Source organism: Lynx canadensis, chromosome A3, assembly GCF_007474595.2.
Source record: "Lynx canadensis isolate LIC74 chromosome A3, mLynCan4.pri.v2, whole genome shotgun sequence".
In the NCBI taxonomy this organism is placed as follows: Eukaryota; Metazoa; Chordata; class Mammalia; order Carnivora; family Felidae; genus Lynx; species Lynx canadensis.
The window spans coordinates 90,265,103-90,286,974 of NC_044305.1; the positions used below are offsets into that span (position 1 = coordinate 90,265,103).

General features: G+C 53.9%; 4 protein-coding genes across 7 annotated transcripts; 1 reads left to right on the forward strand and 3 right to left on the reverse strand.

The window, feature by feature from the left end:
- Positions 1-385: 385 nt before the first annotated feature.
- PCGF1 (polycomb group ring finger 1) lies at positions 386-4,189 on the reverse strand. 4 transcript variants are annotated; one of them, XM_030310955.2, is made up of 10 exons: positions 3,989-4,182; positions 2,567-2,644; positions 2,034-2,139; positions 1,725-1,877; positions 1,482-1,553; positions 1,254-1,359; positions 1,037-1,070; positions 853-939; positions 637-717; positions 386-533 (listed from the first exon to the last, which is right to left on the reverse strand). In XM_030310955.2, exons 1-10 carry the CDS (start codon positions 4,073-4,075, stop codon positions 486-488), a joined length of 852 nt encoding a protein of 283 aa, XP_030166815.2. In that variant the 5' UTR covers positions 4,076-4,182; the 3' UTR covers positions 386-485. The 4 variants fall into 4 exon arrangements, with proteins under 4 accessions (XP_030166815.2, XP_030166816.1, XP_030166818.1 ...); XM_030310956.1 differs by having other exon boundaries at positions 386-717; positions 3,989-4,189; XM_030310958.1 differs by lacking the exon at positions 3,989-4,182 and having other exon boundaries at positions 2,567-2,977.
- Positions 4,190-8,479: 4,290 nt separating this feature from the next.
- TLX2 (T cell leukemia homeobox 2) lies at positions 8,480-11,708 on the forward strand. Its single transcript, XM_030310959.1, has 3 exons — positions 8,480-9,014; positions 9,409-9,646; positions 9,792-11,708. The coding sequence occupies exons 1-3, from the start codon at positions 8,615-8,617 to the stop codon at positions 10,006-10,008; spliced, it is 855 nt and encodes a 284-aa protein (XP_030166819.1). The 5' UTR covers positions 8,480-8,614; the 3' UTR covers positions 10,009-11,708.
- DQX1 (DEAQ-box RNA dependent ATPase 1) lies at positions 11,692-18,556 on the reverse strand. Its single transcript, XM_030310942.1, has 11 exons — positions 17,514-18,556; positions 17,075-17,268; positions 16,304-16,688; positions 15,736-15,969; positions 15,546-15,645; positions 15,285-15,443; positions 14,991-15,182; positions 13,287-13,406; positions 12,924-13,114; positions 12,409-12,599; positions 11,692-12,164 (listed from the first exon to the last, which is right to left on the reverse strand). The coding sequence occupies exons 1-11, from the start codon at positions 17,748-17,750 to the stop codon at positions 12,008-12,010; spliced, it is 2,160 nt and encodes a 719-aa protein (XP_030166802.1). The 5' UTR covers positions 17,751-18,556; the 3' UTR covers positions 11,692-12,007.
- Positions 18,557-18,655: 99 nt separating this feature from the next.
- AUP1 (AUP1 lipid droplet regulating VLDL assembly factor) lies at positions 18,656-21,664 on the reverse strand. Its single transcript, XM_030310952.2, has 12 exons — positions 21,562-21,664; positions 21,343-21,480; positions 21,113-21,263; positions 20,731-20,915; positions 20,421-20,493; positions 20,252-20,325; positions 19,932-19,998; positions 19,728-19,830; positions 19,477-19,596; positions 19,249-19,364; positions 18,945-19,063; positions 18,656-18,835 (listed from the first exon to the last, which is right to left on the reverse strand). The coding sequence occupies exons 1-12, from the start codon at positions 21,609-21,611 to the stop codon at positions 18,799-18,801; spliced, it is 1,233 nt and encodes a 410-aa protein (XP_030166812.1). The 5' UTR covers positions 21,612-21,664; the 3' UTR covers positions 18,656-18,798.
- Positions 21,665-21,872: the final 208 nt, after the last annotated feature.

Below are 21,872 nucleotides of genomic sequence, written 5' to 3' on the forward strand. Positions count from 1 at the left end.
TTAAAATAGCACTCTTCTTCAGTCCTTCAGTGGCCACTGTCCAACCCTAGCCCTACTCTTGAATCAAGACACCCCCACTCAAGTTTGTAGCATATGCTGCAACACTCAAGTAGAGTGACAGCTCCCCTCCAGAAAGCCTTCCCTACCTACACACACACGCGCACACACACGCACACACCCCACACAAGAGCTGGTATGGGTAGCCTGGTTCCACTTAGCTCACCTTCTGAATTTTACATGTATAGAGTCCTCTACCCTTCTCCTTTGGCAATTCACTGAGGGGTAAGGGACAGAGAGAGGCCCTTTTTCATGATGAAACTCAGAGGACTTCTAAGGGAAGCAGGACACAGAACAAAGCACGCATAGGTGGAAGGAAGAGAAAAGATGCTTTTTTAAAGTTTTTATTTCAAAAAATAAAGCCGCAGTTAATTTCACATAAATATCTGGGGAGGGAAAGGGACAGGGATGTGGTGGGGGCTTGGCCCCTACCTCCTCTTCTCTTTCACACTGTATTGTAAAAGCAAAGGGGATGGCTAAGGAGAAAACAAGCAGAAGAAGCAGTCGGTGGGAGCATTCTTACTCAAAAGGCCCCCTCAGCACATCCCTGCCCTGAGGACTGCCTCGGCCCTGGCTCACCTTGCCGAACCAGCGGGAGAGCCATATCTGCTTCATGGTCATGTGATCTGGGAGAACTTCATTGTCAAAAAGCAGCTGTACCTAGGAGGGAGATGGGGACAGTTTTAGAAACCCCTCTCTCATGCAGGTCAAGAACTGCCCTGGTCCACTACAGACTCTGTGAACTCCCTTTGAGCTCCTCCCTTTCCCCCAAACACTGGCTGTGGGAATACTCACATGCTGGGGATTTAGCATTAAGCGGTGACATAGGACCCTTCGGAGATGACGAACTTCAGCTCTAACAGAACATCGAACATATTTGTTCTGGGGATAGGGAGGGAAGGCAAGAGGACAAGGTGTGTGAGGGAGGGGCAATGGGGAGGTGAGTCCTCAGAGAGGCCCTCCCCTCAGCCCCTCTCACCTGCAGGATGCTTTTATTCTTGTCCTTCCCAGAACTAGGAGGGAAACAGACACAGGTTAGGAGCCCTATCTTTCCCCCTGTCCCTCACCAAGAGCCATGGTATACTCTCTTCAAGGGAAGAGATACTCCCCCTCACTGCTCACCCTCTCACCAAGCCCCTCCCAGGTTTTGGGTCACTGACATTGTCACATCAGACAATTCATGACCTGACCCTTACCTCAGGCGCTCCAGGCATAGACTCAGCTGCTCATCATATCGATAGTAGTGGGCTTTAGAGTGGTCGAAGCTGCTGAAAGGGAGGCCGAGGTTGCTCAGGGCTGGCTCTAAGAAAGAGTAGTGAGGAGAGTGGCACAGATTCCATACTCCTTTTTCCCCAGAGAGAAAAACTGGGCAGGAGAAATGCTCTGGGGGGTTTACCTTACCCTCCTGCTGCCAAGGGACATACCTTCCCCACTGGGCTGGGTGACCCGGTCCAAGCCTCGGGACTGGTAGAATTCTCGAATACGTTTCTCTTCACCTAGAAGGGAGGGGGGGTGTGGGAAGTAAATATTAGCCCTCCCTCATACTTTGTCCCTCTCCGGCTGTCAACCTCTTTACCTACATGATTCCCACCAAAGCCTTTGTCATCTCAAGCTGCCACCCAGCATCAGTCCTCCAGAGACCCCTCAAAGTGAGGTTGGTCACTCACTGTCTTGTAAGCCAGGCACTAGCTTGTACACGATGTCCTGCATGACCCGGTCCAGTTTGAGGTTGAGCAGTGGCTGTGTCTCGTGGATCTTGATGTTGCACATGGGGCAGTACTTACTGGTTTGGAGATACTTCACAATACAACTCTTGCAGACTGCAGGAAGGAAAAAGCAGACTCTTAGTCTCTCTGGGAATGGGATTCACGGGCTGGGTGGGGTGTCTGGGTGGTTGGGGCAGGCGGCCAAAAGCCTGGCAACTAGCTTGGTGGAGACTAGGGCCTGAAGGACCAGACAGAGTCCAGGGCACTCACAAGTATGAAGACACTCTGTGATGGTGGTGGCATCCACGAAGTAGCCGGCGCACAGACAGCAGACGATGTGTTCATTCAGGTCTTTGATCTTTACTCGGACCTCCTCCTGCGGACACACCGCCCGTCACCAACCATTCCCTCCAACGCCAAATCATACGCCTTCCCAGCTGCGAAAATGCCTCTTTCATCACACTCCAAGGCCAAGCCTCGCACCCTGCACGATCCGCAAGGGATTAGCTCCCGGGAGCTGACACTCCCCCTCCGCCCAGCAGGGGGCTCCGCGCACAGCGGGGGCTCCCTTCCCGTGGACTCGCCCGACCTTCCTTTCCCAGGGGAGACTACACGACGTGGGCGGCACAATGCGCAAGCGTCCTAGCTCGGAGTTTGGCAACCCGATCGCAATCGCGCAGGCGCATTGGGCACCCTGTCTCTGCGCAGGCGCACTGGGCGCCGGGCCAGCCACCGCCCGTCCTCTAGCCGGCCCCAGTTCGCACCGCTAGCCGACCACAGCAGTAACCCCGCCGCCCCTGCACCTCGTTCCGTAGCGGGTCCATCTTGTACACTGACTGGAGCTGGTTCCGAAGCCTCATCGCGATCGCAATCTGGCCCCCCTGAGGAGACGCCATCTTAAAGGCAGATCCCGGCCTGCCACTTCCGGTGCCGCCTGCGGGGCGGGACTTGTCGCCCAGCAACGAGGGCTTAGGTCTTTTCGGATTCGTTGACCCTCTGTAAGGCCCCGCCCATGTCCCTTTCTCCCCGTGTGCTCACCTGAGCCTCACTGGCCCCTCCCCCTCCTCAATCCGTAATTAGGGAGTGGGGGGGCGTGGGGAGGGGGTCCTATCTCATTGACCTCTTGTAGTAATCATCATAATAGACCCTACTCGACCGCGGGACTAACTTTTGGAGCCTGAAAAGACTATCCCCTTCTACCCCAAAGGGCCCGGCGGTCTCTGCCAGCCGCCGCTTAGGGTCGTCTATCTCCTGTGACCACGACCCCGCTAAAGAAGCCCCTCCCGGGTCCTCTCCTCATAAAGTCGCCCTCGTCGGCTGACGCGTACGCGTTACGGAGCTTCGTCTGGATGGCAGGCCTTCTCCCGGCTCCCGGCGGGATTTTCTCGGGGCTTTGCGGAGTATCGGAGAGGGTGGCGGAGAGGGTGGCGGGGAGGGAGGGACCCCCAGGGACTTGGTAGTGATCTTATTCCGTCCCCCGCCCCCCCACCATCCTCCCCTGCCGCCGGGGCTTGTGGTGGCGGCGAGTGGGGGGGGGGGCAGACCCTGGTTAATGATGATGATTCAATCATCGGCGCCTGCGGAGGCCTGGGACAGACTAATGCAGAGCAGATGCCGAAGGAGGAGGGGAGGAGGACTAGGACACTACCGCACATAGACACGCTGAAGCAGCGAGCGCCTGCAGTAGCATAGGCCCAGTCCCGTACTTGGAGAGGACGCAGGAGCTCTAGACCGTGTGCACTGCCATCCTTAGGTACTTCCAGTGGGATTAAAAACCAAGGATAAGTTTACTGTGAAGTATTAGCGTCAAGTGCAGTTGGAGAATCAAGGGAGAGACCCCAATGGAGACCACCAAAGGCTTTCTGGAAGAAGTGGGACTTTGGGTGGTCACAGTTCAGAGAATGGGGGTGGGGTGCCTGGATAAGAAGTGTGGTGGAAATAGAAAAGAAAGGCAGATTCGAAGGGATTGACCAGGGAGAGGAATAGGAAAGAGGCAGAGGTGTGGATGTGGGAGTAGTGATAGAAACAGGGCCTAATGGAGCTGGGACTTTAGCCTGAGGGCAATAGGGAGCTAGCAGACCTTTTTTTTTGAAGGGAGGGAATTATTCTATGAAAGAAGTATTTTGCTCATTTATCTTCTAGTAAATTGGAGTGGATAAAGCAGCAAAAAGTGATGAGATTAGTGATTTTTTAATTAACCCCTTCTCACTACGTCCACTGCTTACCTCCCTGGTCCAAGATACCATCATCTGTCCTCTGGATGATTGATTGCAGTGGCTTCTTGCCTGCTTTCCTTGCTTCCACGTTTCCATATGAATAAAAAAGGATATAAGTTAAGTTTTTGAGTTGATGGATATGTTTATTATCTGTGGTGGTTTCATGTGTGTATACATACACTTTTGTACACTTTAAATATGTGCAGTTTATTGTATGTTAGTTTTACCCTAAGAAACCTGTTAAAAATAAAACTAAAAAATCAGGTGTCTTTTCCTTAAAATTCCAATAGCTTTCTTTTTCAGAATAAAAGCCCAAGTCCTTACAATCCTTCAAGGCTTTGCATGGTCTCTCCAAATCACTCAGTCTCTCCAGCCATGCTGGACCCCTCACTGTTTGTTGCACAGATAACACCAAGATATACTTGCATTATCCCCAACTTGAAATGCTCAGATGTCCAAATGGCTCCTTTCTTCCAGGTCTTTACTCTGTGAGGTCTTCTGTGATCACTTTAGATAAATCACAACCCCCACCCTTTCACTCCTCCCCTTTCTTTGCTTTTTTTTCTTCTTCTTCTTAGCATTTATTGTTATTCAATATATATCGTCTTTTGTTTTACCTGCCTCCCCCATTAGAACATAAGCTTTGTTGTGGCAGGATTTTTTGTTTTTTTCTGTTATGTCTGCAGCTATATCTCCAGTGTCTGGTGCATGGTAGGTGTTCAATCAAAATTTTCTAGATTAACAAATGAATGGATATAGGTGGTGGTGATGATGGCCTAGATTAGGGTTTTATCAGTGGAAATGGAAAGGAAGGGCTGTATCTGAAATATTTCAAAAGAAAGCATTATAGGAGGGAGTGAGCGGGGAGCTTGCAAGGGGAGCATGTCCCCCAGCCTGGTGGACTTTAAGGTGGCTGCAGCAAAGGCAAGCAGAACTGGCCAGAAGGTTAGGACAGAAAGGCTGGAACACAACAAGTGTCAGAGCCAAGGATGGAGATCTCTGAGTTTTCTGGGTGGATATAATAGGTGGGACTGTTAGAATGGGTGAAACCTGAGCAGATGTAGAGAGAGGGAAAGCTGAAGTCAGAGATCTGAGAATGCCCAGTCTTCAGTGGAAAAACCAAAGTCAGTGGAGAAAAAACATAAGCATTGATTATGAAAATCTAAAGAAGTAGACTAAGACAATATTACATAAACCAAAAGGGACATTTCAAGAAACAGTTGGTGAGCCAGAGAGTAAAACATGTCAGAGAAGTCCTCAATATGGACATAGGAGCTCTTTGAAAAAGAGTGTAGTGAAACCAGGTTGTGGTGAGTTAAAAGAATAAATGATGAGGGGGTGCCTGGCTGGGTCAGTTGATGGTAGAACATGTGACTCTTGATATTGGGGTTGTAAGTTCGGGCCCCACGTTGAGCACACAGATTAGTTTTAAAATAAGTAAAAAATTTTTTAAAAAGAAATGGTGAGGAAGTGGAGGCAGTGGGTATGTGGTGGGGTGGACAAGGGAAAAGAAAAACAGAATCTCTCTTGGAGATAAAAATCTCTCTTGTACAGATAAAAGAGACCTAAGACAGCAGGGGGTAGGAAGGACTAAGCTAATGACAGAAATGATGATACAGGAGTGGGGACCATCTCCTGGGAAAGACACTGCACAAAAAGCAGAAAGGAAGGAAAGGCACAGGCTGAGAATGTGCCTCTTCCTGTGAAGCTGCAAGCTTAAAGGCCTGACAACTTGAAGAATTAGGGACCACCTGCATGCATGTAGGACATGGGGAGATGGATGCAAAGCAGTGTGTATGGGAGGTGGGAGTTCTGACCTCAGGGCCTCCATCCTAGATATGAACTCAAAGGAACCACTTTTCCCAGAGAATTGGGATCAGAGAGGTGGAGGCAAGCAGAGAAATTCCTAGGACTGTGGCTGACAGAATTGGATACCCATTGTTTCTGAAGTGAGGCAGTAATTTTTTTTTTTTGTAACTCCCCAGAAGGTATGTATATATTACTGGGTTGGTGACCATTCCCCTGCCCAAGACTCGGTTGGGCCATCTCTGGGAGGCAGTGCCATCTGTGCTGACCTCAAAAGGCAGGATGAACAGTCAGCAGGTATACAGGTCTGCACGATGTTGCCTCTTCCTCTCTGATTGATTCATTCAAGAAGGATTTATTCAGCTTGATTGTAGACACATTAGTGCCCACCCTTTCCTCAGAGGCCCACCCCCTAGAGTGGGTAAAGGGACTGCCAGATTCCTAACCTGCAGGCCAGGTCCTCTCAGAGTCTTTATTTACTTTGCTGCCTCCCTAGGCTCTCTGTTTTCGTTCAGGGGATCCAGCCCAAGCTGTCTCGGTGGTTTTCCCTGGACAGCAGAACTTTCATGCTCCCTAGTTGCCCCATCTCTCTACTGCTGGCAAAGGGTGCTAGGGGAGGTGATAATGGCTGTCTTTTCCACTAAGATAACAACACAGCTGCCAAATTGGCAGGATCCTCTGCCCACCTTTCAGAAGGGGCTGTTGGCAGGGTGGGGAAAGGACTGAAGAAACTGCATAGTGGAAGTGGACAAGAAATTGGGGGAGGATGTTACATATTATTAATGCCAACTGCCTGCCTCCCCCCATGGTCCACTCCCTTCAGATTGAGGCTTCTGAGAACACCAGGGCCTGGTGGCTTTAGTGGGGGGAAATCCACTCCCTTTTTTCTCTTCTTTATCTTCCTGCCCAGATGCCCAAATATCATTCCTAATTCCCTGGAGAGAAAAGACCCCTCATCCTGCCTCAGGCACTGGGCTGCAGCCCATCTGCTGGGGAGAAAGGAGGGGCAGAGTCTTTTACCAGGAGATCCTGGAGAATCAACTGAAAGATCCGTGCTCTCAGGGAAGCCCATTTCCTAGACTTAGAAGGCATTTCGGCTTACACGGGTAACCGGCAGCCTGGAGCCTGGAGCGGAGCATCCAGAGTGGGCTGGAGTCTAGGGGCTAGGGCTGGCACAGCAGGGCGGGGTCCTTTGGCCACCACGTGTCCAAGGCAGACCAAGCGGCTCATCGGTGCCCACCCGCCGCAGAATGGTAGGAACACCCCCCTCCTTGCGCCCAGTCTCACCGGCTCGGAGGCGCCAGGGCCCCCCCGGGGCCGGGGCGGGCCGGGGAAGGTAATGTAATTCCGACCCAGCTAACCCGATTATGGCGGCCTGCACCGGGCCGGGCGGCGGCGGGGGCGGGTCTACGACGCGGGGGCCCGCCGGGCCCGGGTCCCATCCCGGGAAGGACGCAGAGTTCACACACTCCCAGCTCTTGGGTCCGCGGCCAGAGGTCATAAGGTCACCAAGCGGCTTCAGTTTTTCCCCACCTCCCTTCTCTGACACACTCCAGGCACAGTTTCTAGGGCTTGGGTGGGGTGTAGCGTCTGTGGGAAATGAGGCGGCTGATCCCCCCCCCCCAAGGCTTCGGTGAGGACTCATGTGTCGCCTGTGGCGATTTTGTCCTCCTGACTTTGAGGAGGGAGCGGAGAAGTGTGTGAGAATAGACTTCCTAGGCGCCTAGTGGAGGGGCAGAGTCCCGCATTGGTGGTCCCCTGTCGGGGGCGGAACGCCAGCCCCAAGCTCTCACCGGCCGGAGTTGGCCCGGCTTGGGCCAATGGTCCGCTCTACATCGATTTCAGAAAATCGAAATTCTAAGAAACACAGGGCACCAATTGCTGGCGCTCCCGGAAGGAGGTAGGGGCCCTATGGGAGAGGCCGGGAGGTGCACCAGGATAGCTGGCCCAGAGTGGTTGTTGCCCGCCCTAGCCCCCCAGACGCACCCTGCCACTCCCTTCCCACACCTGTCCTCTTCCCGGGCCTCCAACTCGTCGGCGCTGTTCCCCAACCGCTTCCCATCGCAGCCAGGAAGCCACAACGAGATTTGGTCTTCGAGGGCACTTAGGCGGGGGCCACAACGAATCCGGGAGTTGGCAGGCAGGACCCATCGCTAGACGAAGAGTGGGAGCTGTGGGAGGAGGCACCTGCGAGGAAGCCGGTGAGGCCCAGGAGGCCCAAGGCGGAGGCCGGTGAGGATGGAGTTGCTGTGCGCATCTCGGCTGACTCAGCGGGCAGCGGCCCAAGCTCTGGCCCCTCCCGTGCTGAGCCTGGTTCCTAACACCCTTGCCACCTCCCCCCTTACCCCCACCATACCCGCCCGCCACTCTTCCCCGTGTTTCGCACAAACAGGCGTCTCTTTCCCTTTAACGGGTCCGGCCCCGCCCCTGCCCTACCCCCAGCCCCCACTGCCCACCCAGTGCTGATCTGTCAGTCACTGCCCCAGCCCCAGCCGGCCAACCCTCTCCACCCTGCACTCGGGCAGAGGCCCCGGCACCCTAGCGTCCATCTGAGCTTCAGAGACAGCAAGGGCACTCCTGGGGCCCCCGCCGGTCGCGCTCCCCCGGGATGCGAGTCCCTGCGCCGACGCCCGGCAGAGGCCGGCACGGGCGCGGCTACTCCCCGTGCACAGGCATGAAGATTTCCCGGGGGGCCCGGGGACCCGCCGCGGCCAGCTCCGCGGGCCCCTGAGGCCGTCGCCCCCAGCGCTCCGCGGCTGGGCTCCCAGAGTTGCCTGGGGCGCCCTCCCCAACCGCCAAACCTCCTGCGGTCCTCCTTGACCCGGACCCATGGAGCCGGCGGTCCTGGCCTCGCACAACCTCCCGCACCACGAGCCAATCAGCTTTGGCATCGACCAGATCCTGAGCTGCCCGGAACCCCCCGGGAGCAGCCTAGGCCCCGGTCGGTCGGGCCAGGGCCATGCGGAGAGTGTGGCGTTCTCGGGTGGATTTCACGGAACCTCAAGCTACGGCCCCGCGGGATCGCTGGCCCCCCTACCTGGCAGCTCCGGCATGGGCCCAGGTGGCGTGATCCGCGTCCCGGCGCATCGTCCGCTGCCAGTGCCGCCGCCTGCGGGAGGTGCCCCTGCGGTGCCTGGACCCTCTGGCTTGGGCGGAGCCGGGGGCCTAGCGGGACTCACCTTCCCTTGGATGGACAGCGGCCGCCGCTTTGCCAAGGACCGGCTCACGGGTGAGGTTGCCCGACCCTCCAGCGTCTTGCCCCACACTGACCCCCTTTCCTCATCTTTGATCGTTCTGCTCCAACTCAACTTCCCCGTACGCTCCCCGCCCGGATCAACCCAGGCGATCCTTCCCCAATTTGTGTCTCGTGGTCGCGCTGCTTAAGAGAGACGATGGGGTAGGAGCTGCCGTCGATGCCCGCGCCCTCCTTTGCAGGCCACAGTCCACACTGAGGGGAGGGAAGGATGAAGTTCCGGGGGCCGTCTCTTCCTTAGCAGAGGGGGAGGGCCATTTCTTCTGAGGCCCTTTCTTGTCTGGAGGCCTTTGCTGATGCGAGGCCGAGCCTGGGGCACCTGGAAGGGCTGCCCTGAAAACCTTGCCCTGTTCTTTCTTCCTCCCTGTAGCCGCACTCTCGCCCTTCTCCGGGACGCGCCGCATAGGCCACCCCTACCAAAACCGGACCCCTCCGAAGCGGAAGAAGCCGCGCACGTCCTTCTCCCGTTCGCAGGTGCTGGAGCTGGAGCGGCGCTTCCTGCGCCAGAAGTACTTGGCCTCGGCCGAGAGAGCAGCGCTGGCCAAGGCCCTGCGCATGACCGACGCACAGGTCAAGACTTGGTTCCAGAACCGGCGCACCAAGTGGCGGTGAGGCGCGGGGCGCGCGACGGCTGGCGGGTGGCGTCAAAGTGGCGGTGAGGCGCGGGGCGGGTGAGGCACCTCGGGCCCGGCGGTGACGATGAGGCGCGGGGTGGGCGAGGGCTGGCCTGACACCGCGACTCGACTTTCACAGGCGCCAGACGGCGGAGGAACGCGAGGCGGAGCGGCACCGCGCGGGCCGGCTGCTCCTGCACCTGCAGCAGGACGCCCTACCCCGGCCTCTGCGGCCGCCGCTGCCCCCCGACCCACTCTGCCTGCACAACTCGTCGCTCTTTGCGCTGCAGAACCTACAGCCCTGGGCCGAGGACAACAAGGTGGCTTCCGTGTCTGGGCTCGCCTCGGTGGTGTGAGCGACGCCTGCCCAACCCGCCGAGCGCTCTTTTCCGGACCGAGGCGCCGCGTGGAGCGCCGGGCTCAGGGCCACGGAGCGCGCGGCTGACCATGCCGTGGCTCTGTGGTAGCGGAGCTTGTGAGGAAGGGCTGGCTTTGAGGCTATCGTCGAGGGCTCCTGGGCCACTGCCGGCTCCCAGGCTAGCGTTGCACGGAAGCACCGTGCTTAGACGTGGCCTTTCCCGCCATTTCCCAGTCAACTGTGGTTGCACCCCAGCTGGAATCCGAGGAGCCGAGAAGGCGGGACCTGCAGTATGGTAGCCAATGAGGTGAGGGGAGGGGGAGGGCTGGCCAATGGGAGCTGCTCTCCTGAGGACTACGGATTCTTCCGAGGGTGGGTTAGTGCTGGGGTTCTGGACCCACCGGGCAATCTCAAGGTGGTGCTGGGATGGGACGGCAGCTCGCACGCACTGCCTGGGCCTGTACCAAAGGTGTGATGGAAGGAAAGAAGACACCAATGACAGTGGTATAACGGAGGAGGTGCTGGAGGGTGAGAGTCTGACTGACTGTGACAGGAACCAGAGGGTTATCCACACTGGGCATCTCATTCTTCAACTGTAAAATAATCGCCAAGGATACCTTCCTGACTTTGAACCTCATGTTGTCGTGTGTGTTCAACCCGCTGACTCCGTCCTCCTCCTTGAGCCTCACAACGTGCCTGGGCGGCAGGCAAGACGGATGCTTATACACCCCATGAAAGACACAGTCACTAATCTGGCTCTGGTGTCCTATGGGGACAGAGAGGGGAGAGGGGGGAGGAGTGGATAAAATTAATGGGCCCTGTGGAGTTAGGGTGAGCAGAATTTGGCAAATAAGTAGGGATATCTGAGAAGAATCAAAGATAATTCCAAGGTTGGAAATGTAGAGGACCAGGAGATCAATGGTGTCGTGGATAATAAAGAGGAATGAAAAGACTGGAGCAAGATAACTCTGAAGGCAAAACTAAATGCCAGACCTAAAGAGAATACATTCTGGAAAAGTGCTTTTGGGGGAGGTTGGTTGACATCTACGCAGACGTGGAGCTAGAATGATGAGAACAGATAGACTCTCCAAGGGGAGGACACTCTGAGGAGAAAAAAGCAGAGTTGTAAGGATTAAATCTTTCTTTCTACCAATTTCTACAAACACATTTACAATGTGCAAGATGATGGAGGATATCAAAGTTAATAGTTCAAAGGAAGAAAAGGGAATGAGCACTCAGCTGGAAAGAAAGGAAAGCATGATGTCCCTGAAGTTGTTAGAAAGACTTTAGCTTGTGAGTGGGCCAGGGGCTGCTGGGACGCTTATTGATGGAAAGTTAAGAGTTTGGGGATGGTTGCAACAGCCATGAGGTTTAAGAAGGAGCAGGATCTAAGTTGTATGTGGAAAAGGGAAGATTTTTGTCTGATTTCTTACAGCACTCTCATTCTTCCTCCCCTAGAGGCAGCAGTAAGACAGAGGGAAGTGAGCTTTGGGCAGGGTCAGAGACCAACTGTTGTCAAACTGCTCACGTTCTAGGGTAGTGACAGCTAGGTCAGTCACAGCACCAAGTCTTGACCACGGGAGGGAACCAGGCAAGAGGATATTGTGGGGGGAGTTGGATGATACTGTGTCATCTCTAACTCATGGATGTTGTGTATGCTGTTGCAGAACAAAACTCAAACTTGACACATAGAAAAAGAACTTTTATAGGCCAAAATGAAGCACACAAAGATGGGTTTGGCATAAGTTGGGGGCTTGGCGGTGACATGTCAGTCACTCTCCAATAAATAGAAGAAGGCTAAGGAAAGGGTCCAACCTTATGTATACTGTGGCTTTCCCAATTCCCTCCACTCTTGGTCCACCACTTCTTGAGTCTCAGATTCCAGGATTTACATTTGACCCTAACCTTTGGCCTTCTAAATCTGGCTGGCTGCCTTAGTGCTAGCCTGAGGGGGATCTAATGCCTTGAGATGAGCTCAGTTCCATTCCTTAGGCAAGTCACTGCAGGACACAGGCATCTCCAAACTCTTGGGTGGAGGGGGATTCACTTTCTATTGAAGAATCTGCCATTTCTTCTCTCAGCTGGTTCAAGAGGTCTCTGCTCTCACTGGGAGGCAAGTTACTAAGGAAGTATGGAGGGGCCAATTCCACCAGCCTGACAGAGAGAGTCACAATCAGAAGATGACTTCTGTATCCTCTCTTGTAATACAGATTCTTTTTTTTTTGTAATACAGATTCTTAAACTTCCCATTCTGTCCACAAACCCTGCCTCTTCAAATCATATGTCACTACAAACCACTAAGATATCCTCCTCTCCTTAAGGCTCTCTAACTCCCCAGCCATAATTTTGGCCCCTAGAAGGGGAATGGGCAATGTAGGAAGGGTGTCAGGGAACTCACATCTGTGGTTGAATCTCAGAAACAATGGAAAGGCAGTTGTCTTTGGAAATGGAGAAATTGTGGTAAAGCACCCACGGTGGAGGTCTGGCTGGAGCCCGGCGGCTTCGGTAGCAGCAGTATGGGGAGAGCTGGGCCACATGCTTATGTGTTAGGAGCAGGTAATTTCCAGTCCCATCTGTGTCTCGGGCCACCTCATTGAAAAGCAAAGATAGTGAGGGAGTGAGTGGTGGGGGCGGGGGGAGAGGAAGACAACAGAAAAAAGAAAAGGGGGTTGAGAAAGAATTAGGAAGGGTGGCGAGAGTATTAAAAGTAAAGCATCATCTCTAGGTGTTAGAGTCCCTATCATATGGCATTTCCCATAGCCCCCTGTACTCCAATGCCTCAAAAATTTCTTCTGGTTCTTAAAAATCCTTTGAATGATCATCTGGACTCCAATTTCAGAGACGGCAAATCAATTTTTGATCCCTCTGCTTTCTGCTCCATTTATGACCTTCACCCCAACTCTTTCCCCTAACCTTAAGGAAGTATCCTGACACCAGTGCTTTCTGAAGGTTTCTGCGATTCTGCTCAGAGCCAAAGGCTGGCTGGGACAAGGGAAGTTCAATTCGTTGCATGAGTTCTAGGAGTTCACCTCGAAGTTTCCGGGCTTGGCACAATGCTGCCCAGTTTAGCCCCCGAGCCTGACACCAAGCTTTGTCTGCTCCACCTAAAAGAGGAAAGGGAACAGCTACAACTACAAAGAGAGCCCCAAGAGAACCCAGAGTTTGGTCAAAGGGCCACCTCCTCCTGGGCATAGAGATCTGCCAGCTGGTTGCATACTGCTTCCCCTCTTTGGAAAATCTGGGATTTTATAAGAAGATGCCGAGTGGGCTACTCACTCTGTATAAAGGCTTCGTACACCTGGATCAAAGAACTGTGGTCACCATCTGTGTGTTCCAGGGCTCGGCGCAAGGCAGCTTCTTCTGCACAGTGTGGAGGCTGGGTGAACCCAGGGGCAGCTGGAGGCAGAAACAAGGAAGGTCATTTTGGGGAATGAGAGAGGATAGCAGTACAGAAGGAAGGGTGAAAAGGTGTAAAATGCCATTTTGGGAAATGTATTCAAAAGACATCGATAACTTCTAGGTGCTATAAACTTTATTAGACAGTGAACGTAAATAATGAAAGAGTCTCTGCCCTCAAGTAGTTTAGAGTCTAGTGGGAGACATAAGCAAGCTTGATCAGCACAACAGGTGTGTGGGCCAATGTTTGAAGTTTTGTTAGGGATTAGCTCAGTGGCAAAGGGGCAGAGAGTCTGAACTGTGGGCATGGCAAGGCACAGACGTTAGTAATGTGGCCTGTTTGGAGAACTGCAAGCACTTAGTAAGGGTAGAGAGAATGGCATGTGTGGCACAGTGGCAGCAGATAAAGCTGGAGAGGCAGGTATGTGCCAGGTCATGAGAGGTTGGATGTACTGTGCTGATGAGTTTATATTCTATCTGGAAGGTAAAGAGTAGCTGTTGGAGAAGAGTTTTGAAGTAAGAGAGTCCACGTGTTTGAAGAAGTTTACTTGACAAGTTAGAAGGCTAAAGGAATCCAGTCTCAGTGGGGATGAGGATCTAACACTGGCACCAATAGTGAGTTTGGAGACAAACAGATGAACTAAAAAACACACACACATTTAGGAGATAAAAATGAAAGAACCCGGAGAAATATTAGTCTAGAATGATGGCAGTAGAGCTGCAGAGGCGATGGCATGCTTTTGTGGTGGTGGTGAGGGAACAGTTTAAGCAAGTGCTTGAGTTCAGCTCTGGGCTGGGATACTGTGGACAATTGTGGTAGAAATGTCCATCAGGAGTTGGATATATAAATCTAAGATTCAGAAGAATGATATTGGCAGGGAGATACAAGGTTTGGAAATTTTAAGTGTAAAGATGGCACTAAAGACCATGGGTGTGCATGAACTTGCTCGGAGAGTTCAAGGAATGAGAAGGCAAAAGGGGAAAGGATGGAACTTGGAGGTCTAATTTACCGTGGGTAAGCAGAGGACAAGGAGCCCAGGAAGAGATGAAGGGAATGACCAGAAAAGTAGGATGAACACCCAGAGAAGCAGGTCACAGAGGCTTAGGGAGCGGGCAGTTTCAAGGTGGGAGTGGTCGGCATTTTCAAGTGTCAGAAGGTCATAAGGAGCAAGGAAGGGCTCAGAAGTGTTTAGTGGATTCGGCCTGGGGGGTGGGGTGGGAGGTCACTGCTGAGCTGAGACTTGTCAGGGTTGCTACGGGCCTAAGGCTGGGATGCAGTGGGCAGGAACACACTAGGCAGACTGGGACAGAGGTTATTCTGTATAGCTGCTGGGGAGTAGAGTGTGGAGGGAGAGGGGTGTGGAGCTCTAGTAATAATAGGAGAGATTTAAGCATGTTGGAGGCAAGAACCAGCATTGGGAAAAGGCTAACGAGACAGGAGAAGGATAAGTGATTAAGGCTGTGATTTTGGGCACTGTAAGGGAAGCATAGGAGATGGGGCTGGCCTTTGGAGCACCAGAACATCAGAAAGGGCTGGGAAGGACTGAAGTGGTGTCAAGAGCCAGAGACAGAAGTGATTTATACCAGTGAGCATGGCGGCCAGGGTGAGCATCTCATCCACACAGTCAAACTCGCAGGAGGCCAGCAGGGCTTTGGCCAGCTCAGGGGGCAGGGGGAACTCTGATAGGATGACTCCCAGGTCTGACAGGTTCCCATCATCATCCAGAGCTGCCAGATAGTCTAAGTCTTCTAGGGCCTGCATCAGTGCTTCTGGAGCTGGTGAGGAAACAGGGCTTATAGGGCAGGAAGTCTCAGAGCCTGGAGAGCCTGGAGAGCCTGGAGGTCAGGCAGCAGGACTTGGGCAGGAGGGGTGCTCACCAGGCCGGTCCAGGAAGTGACACTCCCCTGGCTCTGCAATCTGTCTCCTCTTTAGTAGTAACACCAGGGGGCTCAGATTCTCCTCACATACCCTGGGTGAGGGCAGTGGGGATGCCTCTAGTTCTAGGAAGGACTTAGGGTACAGGCAGAGGCAGGATCCTGAGGGGAGAAAAGATTTGGGACAGAAGGCCACCGTAGATTTCTCAGAGTTTGTGTGTGGTGACTTTTCATGTTTGATCTCAGAAGGGCAAAGGCTCTTACCTGGTAGGACCCCTCTTGCCCGGAGTCTTCTTGCCTCTGCCTGACATTTGCTGATTGGTCTCAACACTTGGGATTCTGCTCGGATCTGAGGATTGTACACCTGTCACCGCCCCCCAACCAAGGCCAAGACAGATCAGAGCGGGCCACTTCTATCTTTAGCCCCCTCATCCCCCTCATCTCTCTCACTCACACTTCGAAGCTCCAGTCCTGAGTCAATGACATGTCGGATGGAAGGGAGGGAGAAGGAGAAGTCAGCCAGCCAGTGAGTGACCACGACCTTTCTGGCACCCAAGTCTATGTCCTCGTATGCAGCCTGAACAGCTGGGCCATGTCCTGGGTGAAGGGGCAGCACTCGTGGTGGAGGCCCTCTGAGAGCCAAGGGCCCCACCTCCCTGGACAAGGATTCACAGCACAGCAAAATTTCCTGAAGAGAAGGGTGGGGCATTAAGGCAGTTCTCACCTTTTTGGGTGACAAACCCTTTTGAAAAACTGATGAAAGCTATGGTCTTTCACTCTGAAAAAATGCACATACTCATAAAGTTGGGGGTGTTATAATTTCAGGAATTTACTGAACCACAGTCTCTGCCTTAACATGGATTCAAGAAGGGGGTGGTAGACCTCTTTACCCTGAGGTCCTTGAGTTTTTCCTAAGGACCCCAACATAGTAAATACTGTAACTCCAATGTTCCTAACAAGCATTGCTCCCCCAGAAAGGAAGGCGGCATACATGTGAATCTCCTTCTGCAGCCCATTTTTACCTCCTCACTGGGCAGGTATACTAGCACATCTCCTGGAGTCTCCTTCGTACACAATTCAATCACAGCTTGGCAGGCAGCTTCCACTCGATCAGTAGGGACAGTGTCCCTGTATACAGGAGTGGGACACGCACCAGGCCCTCTGGGTACACGCACAATAGGAGGATTGCCCCAGAAGGCTTGGAGCTTAGGTTCAAGGGCAGGGTCAGTAACCACAACCACTCTTGAGTCCCCTGGAAGGTTTCCCAGGCTGGCATTTCGCAGTAGCCCCTGGAGCAAATCCGAGGCCACTGACCGCTCCTGAGCCTCATCCAGCACCAGCACGCCCCAGGCTCCTGTGCCCCGGGTTGAGGCCACCTCCTGTAGAAGCAGCCTGTCCCAGCAAAACCTGTTGACATTGGCAGTGGGAGGAGTCAGTGTGGGCAGTGACCAGCTCCAGGAGTCCAGGGGAGTGACTTCCTGTTGGGGGAGGGGGCTAGGCTTTTGACTATAAGGTCAGAAAAAGACCGTGAACCTGTATTGAGACCCACAACCCCACTGATGACATTTTGTTCACAAGGTGTACTCCAGTTGGGAGAGTGAGACTCATGATGAGGGTGAGGTTGAGTGTCCGAGGTCCCTGGCTGGGGTTAAGGGCTTCATTCAGCATTGTGTCATGCATGATTTAAAGGGTGAACTGGGCTGAGGGAGTGTATGGTGAGATGTCAGAGGGCTGGGCTTGTTTCTACTGGGTGAGGGGAGTTAGATTTGGGTCAGGCCTGCAAGAGGCCTCACCTGAGCAGGGTGTCCGGCCCAGTGCAGTCTTCCTGGGGAATGCTGTATCCAACCTCATGACCCAGGGTTAGGTCCATCTCATCGGCAACCCGCAGGGCCAGGCTCAGGGCTGCCAGAGGGTGGGGCTGAGTGACAGTTACTTGGCCTTCCTGGAAACCCCTGGCCAATGCAAACTCTGCGCACCATTGAGGGATCTGGGGTAGGGACAGGAAGGACAACCAATCAGCAAGATGCAGGACTTCAGTCAGAAGTGCTGGGGCGCTGTGGCCACTTTCATTTGGGGGTTCCCTGGTCTTTCACCAGCCACCCTGGGGTCAGTCTAACTGGTCTCCCTTTGACCACCTCCCCAATAACCCCATGCAGCCCAACCCCCACTTCGCCTGTGGAAGGACCAGTTCTCTAGCCCCTCCCTTTTTCTACTCCCAGAATCTCCCCCAACCTGGGTGCTCTTGCCAGAGCCAGGCTCTCCAGACACCAACACCACTCCCGAGGGGCTACTCTCCAATTGCTCCATGAAGATAAAGCGAGCAGCCCAGATGGGTAAGGCCCGGCGCTGCTCAAGAAGCTCGTAGTAGTGGGAAGAGAATGGGAGCCCGTCAAAGGGGTTCACAGCCAATTCAGACTCCCTGGGGCTTGGGCCAGACTCTTCTGCCAGCCCAAGAAGCCGAGAGGCCATGGTGGCTGACTGGCAGTACCTACAGAAGGCAGGGCAGTGATTAAGGCTTCGTATGAAATGACTTACACCATCTTCCCACCCTTGATCCCTAACCTGTACCCTCAGGTGATACTGCACTGGGGTCCATCCTTCCCAGCATTTCTTGCCTGCTACAAAACCGCGGAGACCGGAGTCTGAAAGTGAGGTACTATCACAAGCGGACTATTAACCTGTAGTCGGGTAGTAAAAATCCTGTGACTAACATAGGGGGCCTCCAGGGCAGCAGGAATTGTGGTATCCTGTGGGAAGGCTCCGAGAGGAAAAGGATAGAGAATAAGAAGAAGGGGACAAGAATTGGGGTGGGGTGGGGGGTGCGGCGACAGGGCCACAAGGATCCTGGATTCAAACCTGCTTGCAGCTCTGAGACGTGTCAGGATGGCAGCCAGTTCTGGACCCACCCAGCCAGTCACCACCAACCCAGACCAGAGTGAAGTACAAAGGTAAATTCCGGCTCCACCCTGGGGCTGGGCTTAAATGGGAACCCTAGACTGGTTTTGGGGTGGGGCCATTTGCTCCACCTTATTTAACCTGTCAGAAGCCTATAAGGAAAACAGGTTCCAGACACCACACTGAGCATGTGTACTCTACAATGTATATTGTACTTGTTAGTGAAAGGCATCTTGGGACTTGAAGTTTTGCAAGCTGTTTCTTCACAAAGCTGAGCTGAACACCCAAGCTAGGGTCCAGTGGCTGCTGGTCTTTCGTTCAGTTATACTTCCTTAATATCACTCATCTCTTGACACGAAGAGGTGATTTCAACCACCTCCCACAAACCCACAAGGAGGCTCTCACCCATGTTCTTCCCAAACCAAGGAAAAAGGAACCTGCTCAGTAGGTTTTTGAGACCCAGAGAGGCAACAGATATACCTTGAGTGAAAACCCTGAATTTAATGTGGTTTTGGGGGGAGCCCCATCCCTCCCTTTTTACCACCCACCCTTCCAGCCTGTTGTAAGTTGGGTGAGGGCTGCCCCCAGTCTCCGTCCTGCGGCTCTGGGTGCCATCCTGTGCTCAGTCAGCCTCCTGGGCCTGTCTCTCTGTGAATCTCCTGTGAGACATAGAAAGAAGACATTGTGTGGGCTTTGTCGTATTGTCCCTATAATTACCACTTTTCTCCAACCTACCCCTTCCTGCCCACTGTCCTCTAAGCCCCTCACCTTCTCGCGTATTCATACAGTGCCTGCTTGCGCTCCTGTAGGCTCTCCTGCCGGGCCCAGGAGGACTTGGCAAATGTGAGGGCTGTGGGCTGAGGGGTCACCAGGCCAGAGCTGGGGAACTGAGGTGATCACAATGTCAGAGGGCTTGCGAAGTCATCATCATTAAACACGCATCGAATGCCTACTTTGCAAGAGAGGCACTGTGCTAGGGTCTCAGGATCAAAAAAGAGATATCAAGGAAAGGGAGTATGAAGACTGCCCCTACCCACCCAAGTCCTGTACCTAACCATTTCCTGGGTCTCACCTTGGGAGTGGAGGCTGTGGAAAGGGACTGGGTCCCTTCAGTGATATCTTCAGGCATGAACGCTACAGCTCCCTCAAGCAGATTAGTGATGGTCAAGTCTACACAGCCAGTCCTGGCTGGGGAGAGAGGAAGAAAGAAGGGAGTCTGTTTCCCTGCTCTACTTCTCCCCTCACCACCCACTTTTCCTCTCTGTGCCTGTCTCCTGTGTGAGGCTACCCTTTCCCATACCCAGGTCTCTCTGGATGACGCCCAGTGGCACATGGGGTAAAACCTCCTTGACTCTCTGAGCCAGAGTTGCCAGCTGCACATCAGGAGAAGGGCCAGGGGAGGGAGGGAAAGAAGACTGGGCTGCAAAAAAGAAATCCGAAACATGGTGAGTGGAGAACTGGGAGGAAGGAGAGGCTGACTAGCAAGGAATAGGAAGGAAATCACAATAGGCTGTAAAACCCCAAAAAACTTTGTGTACAGAGACCATATACCTGACTGAGGGCGCAATCTGGGGTGTCTTTGTCGTTTCATGTGTTCTGCTTTGTCTGCTGGAGTGAGCCGTGTCCCTGTCTGGCCCAATTCTTTGGCCAACAGCTAGGGAAAATTGGAAGGTTGAAAGTGTTAAGGTTGCAAGACTTCCTCCTTCTAGTCTTAAGGAAAAACTCCACCTCCACCCTGCCTGTGTACCCTACCACCTGTTGTACACGGAGGGCAAACTCCTCATTCCCCTCCCCTAGCTGGCGATGAACAGGACGAAGCCATCTGCAAAAAATAAAAAAATAAAAAAATCCAGGACCATGTTGAGTGCACCTGGGGTACAGTGTGTCACCCTCTCCCCATTTTGATATTTCGTTTCATGGAACAGTTGTGATTAGGGTGGGGAGATAGTAAACACTTTGTATTGCCTCTGTGATAGAATCTTGATACTAAAAGATCTGCAAAAGGACAAGAAGAGGCAGCCTCTTCAAGGAAGAGGTGAGCTTCTCCCAGCACCAAAAAAGAAGACAGTTAATACCTTATTTGATACACGGTGAAAGGGACGAAAAGTGACCACAGCAGTTCTGAGACCCAGGAGGCATCGGACACGGTCTGAAGGAAGGGCATGAAGGGAGGTCTAAGCCTCGGCCAGGAATGGGAAATTTGCCCTCCAAGCCCCAGAGATTCCCTGTCCAACACACACTCACCACAGAGACTAGGGGTCTCTGGACTCTCAGGGTAAGAGGTTGTACCACATCCTGAATAGAAAATGGCCAGGAACTAGAAGAGGGAAGAGAAAGTAGGATGGGATTCTAGCCAGCCTTACTTAGAACAGAAAACTGTCAAACTGTACAAGTAGATAAATGAGGAATAAAGAGATAGAGGGGGAAAGAACTAAAAGTGAACAGAAAGGAAATCAACTAGGATGGACAGGGCAGGGCTGAAAACTGTGAAAACTCAAGGGCCCCCAAGCCTGACCACCTACCCAGCTGGAGACCCATACCTGTGCTCACCCACCTGAAGCGCAGCAGCCCCTCCCGGCCGTTGGTGGCCTCTTCCTCAGGGAATAGCAGCAGAGGGGTCGGGGGAAGCCTCGTGGAAGCACAGAATCTCTTGAGTGACTCCACCAACTCCCCCCGCCCATCCATCTCCATGAAGCCCCGAGACCAGCATACAAAGCTTGGGGGACTATTGAGTAGAGGCTAGAAATGGAAAAAAGAGAAAGCAAAAAAGGAATATTGAGAAGTGAGAAAAATTGATATATGGGGTAGAGAAGCGGGATTAGGGGTAATATTCAGTATTCGTGGTCCCCAAGGGAAACCTGGGAGGGCAAAGGGGAGCCTTGGGCTGGGCCCCAGGGAACCGCCCCGTGGCACTCTCGGCTTCGCCCCCCACTCACGGTGCTACAGCTGGTGAGCAGATTGACTATGTTGTGGTCGAAAGGTGTCACGTGGTTGGAAATGAGGACCCTGACGCGGTGATCCCGGAGTCCCGAGTCCTCCTGCCGGGCCACGAGCCCCAGCACCGCACACATGGTCCGCACCACGAACCTGGGGACGCAGGCAGTGGTGACTTCACGGCCTCGGGCCGGGCCCAGCCCTGACCCTCCCGGAATCCCTGGGTTGTTACCTGCGAAGGACGCTGTCTGGCAGAGCGCAGCTGACCAGGAAGACGTGGATCCCAAGAAAGAGCCGCAGGACGAGGAGGCAGAACCCGACGGGAGCGTACAGCAGCAGCGCGAGGAGCAGGAAGCCGTCACCCGGGAGCCTGGGGGCGAGAGGCGGGGTGATCGGGCGCCGAAGGCCGTAGTGGATGCGGGAGCCGACCTCTTCCCGCCAGGGCTCTTACCGGTGCGAGTCAAAGAGCCGCTCCGGCCCCAGCGCCTGGGAAGGCTCCATCGCTGCTGCTTTAGGGCTGTTCGACCACGGCCGCCATCTTCGCGCCCCGCCGCAGGGGCTCTTGGGAAGGTGGAGTCTTCGGGCATCCGCCCAGGGTGCCGGCACCCGAAATCTTGAGGCGCCCCGGAAGGGCTAGCGGGCCCAGCATGCCTCGCGGGCCCTTGGGCCACCTCAGAACTCGCGTCCCGCGGGGACCACAATTCCCAGCATTCACGGGGCGGAGGCGGAGTTGGCCTCCCGGAATCCTGGGTCCCGGCGTGC

Excerpts from the sequence above, each read along its gene's own strand:
- PCGF1 (XM_030310956.1), bottom strand. The coding sequence starts at position 4,075 with ATGGAAACGTGGAAGCAAGGAAAGCAGGCAAGAAGCCACTGCAATCAA. Across the intron at positions 2,140-2,566 it reads TGGACCCGCTACGGAACGAG|GAGGAGGTCCGAGTAAAGAT; the intron begins GTGCAGGGGCGG and ends GTGTGTCCGCAG. Across the intron at positions 940-1,036 it reads AGAATAAAAGCATCCTGCAG|AACAAATATGTTCGATGTTC; the intron begins GTGAGAGGGGCT and ends CCCTATCCCCAG.
- TLX2 (XM_030310959.1), top strand. The coding sequence starts at position 8,615 with ATGGAGCCGGCGGTCCTGGCCTCGCACAACCTCCCGCACCACGAGCCA. Across the intron at positions 9,015-9,408 it reads TGCCAAGGACCGGCTCACGG|CCGCACTCTCGCCCTTCTCC; the intron begins GTGAGGTTGCCC and ends TCCTCCCTGTAG. Across the intron at positions 9,647-9,791 it reads AACCGGCGCACCAAGTGGCG|GCGCCAGACGGCGGAGGAAC; the intron begins GTGAGGCGCGGG and ends CGACTTTCACAG.
- DQX1 (XM_030310942.1), bottom strand. The coding sequence starts at position 17,750 with ATGGCCTCTCGGCTTCTTGGGCTGGCAGAAGAGTCTGGCCCAAGCCCC. Across the intron at positions 16,689-17,074 it reads GGGCCGGACACCCTGCTCAG|GTTTTGCTGGGACAGGCTGC; the intron begins GTGAGGCCTCTT and ends CAATGTCAACAG. Across the intron at positions 13,115-13,286 it reads GTACGAAGCCTTTATACAGA|GTGGAGCAGACAAAGCTTGG; the intron begins GTGAGTAGCCCA and ends TTCCTCTTTTAG.
- AUP1 (XM_030310952.2), bottom strand. The coding sequence starts at position 21,611 with ATGGAGCCTTCCCAGGCGCTGGGGCCGGAGCGGCTCTTTGACTCGCAC. Across the intron at positions 20,494-20,730 it reads GAGGGGCTGCTGCGCTTCAG|TTCCTGGCCATTTTCTATTC; the intron begins GTGGGTGAGCAC and ends TCCCTCTTCTAG. Across the intron at positions 19,064-19,248 it reads CCACAGCCTCCACTCCCAAG|TTCCCCAGCTCTGGCCTGGT; the intron begins GTGAGACCCAGG and ends TGATCACCTCAG.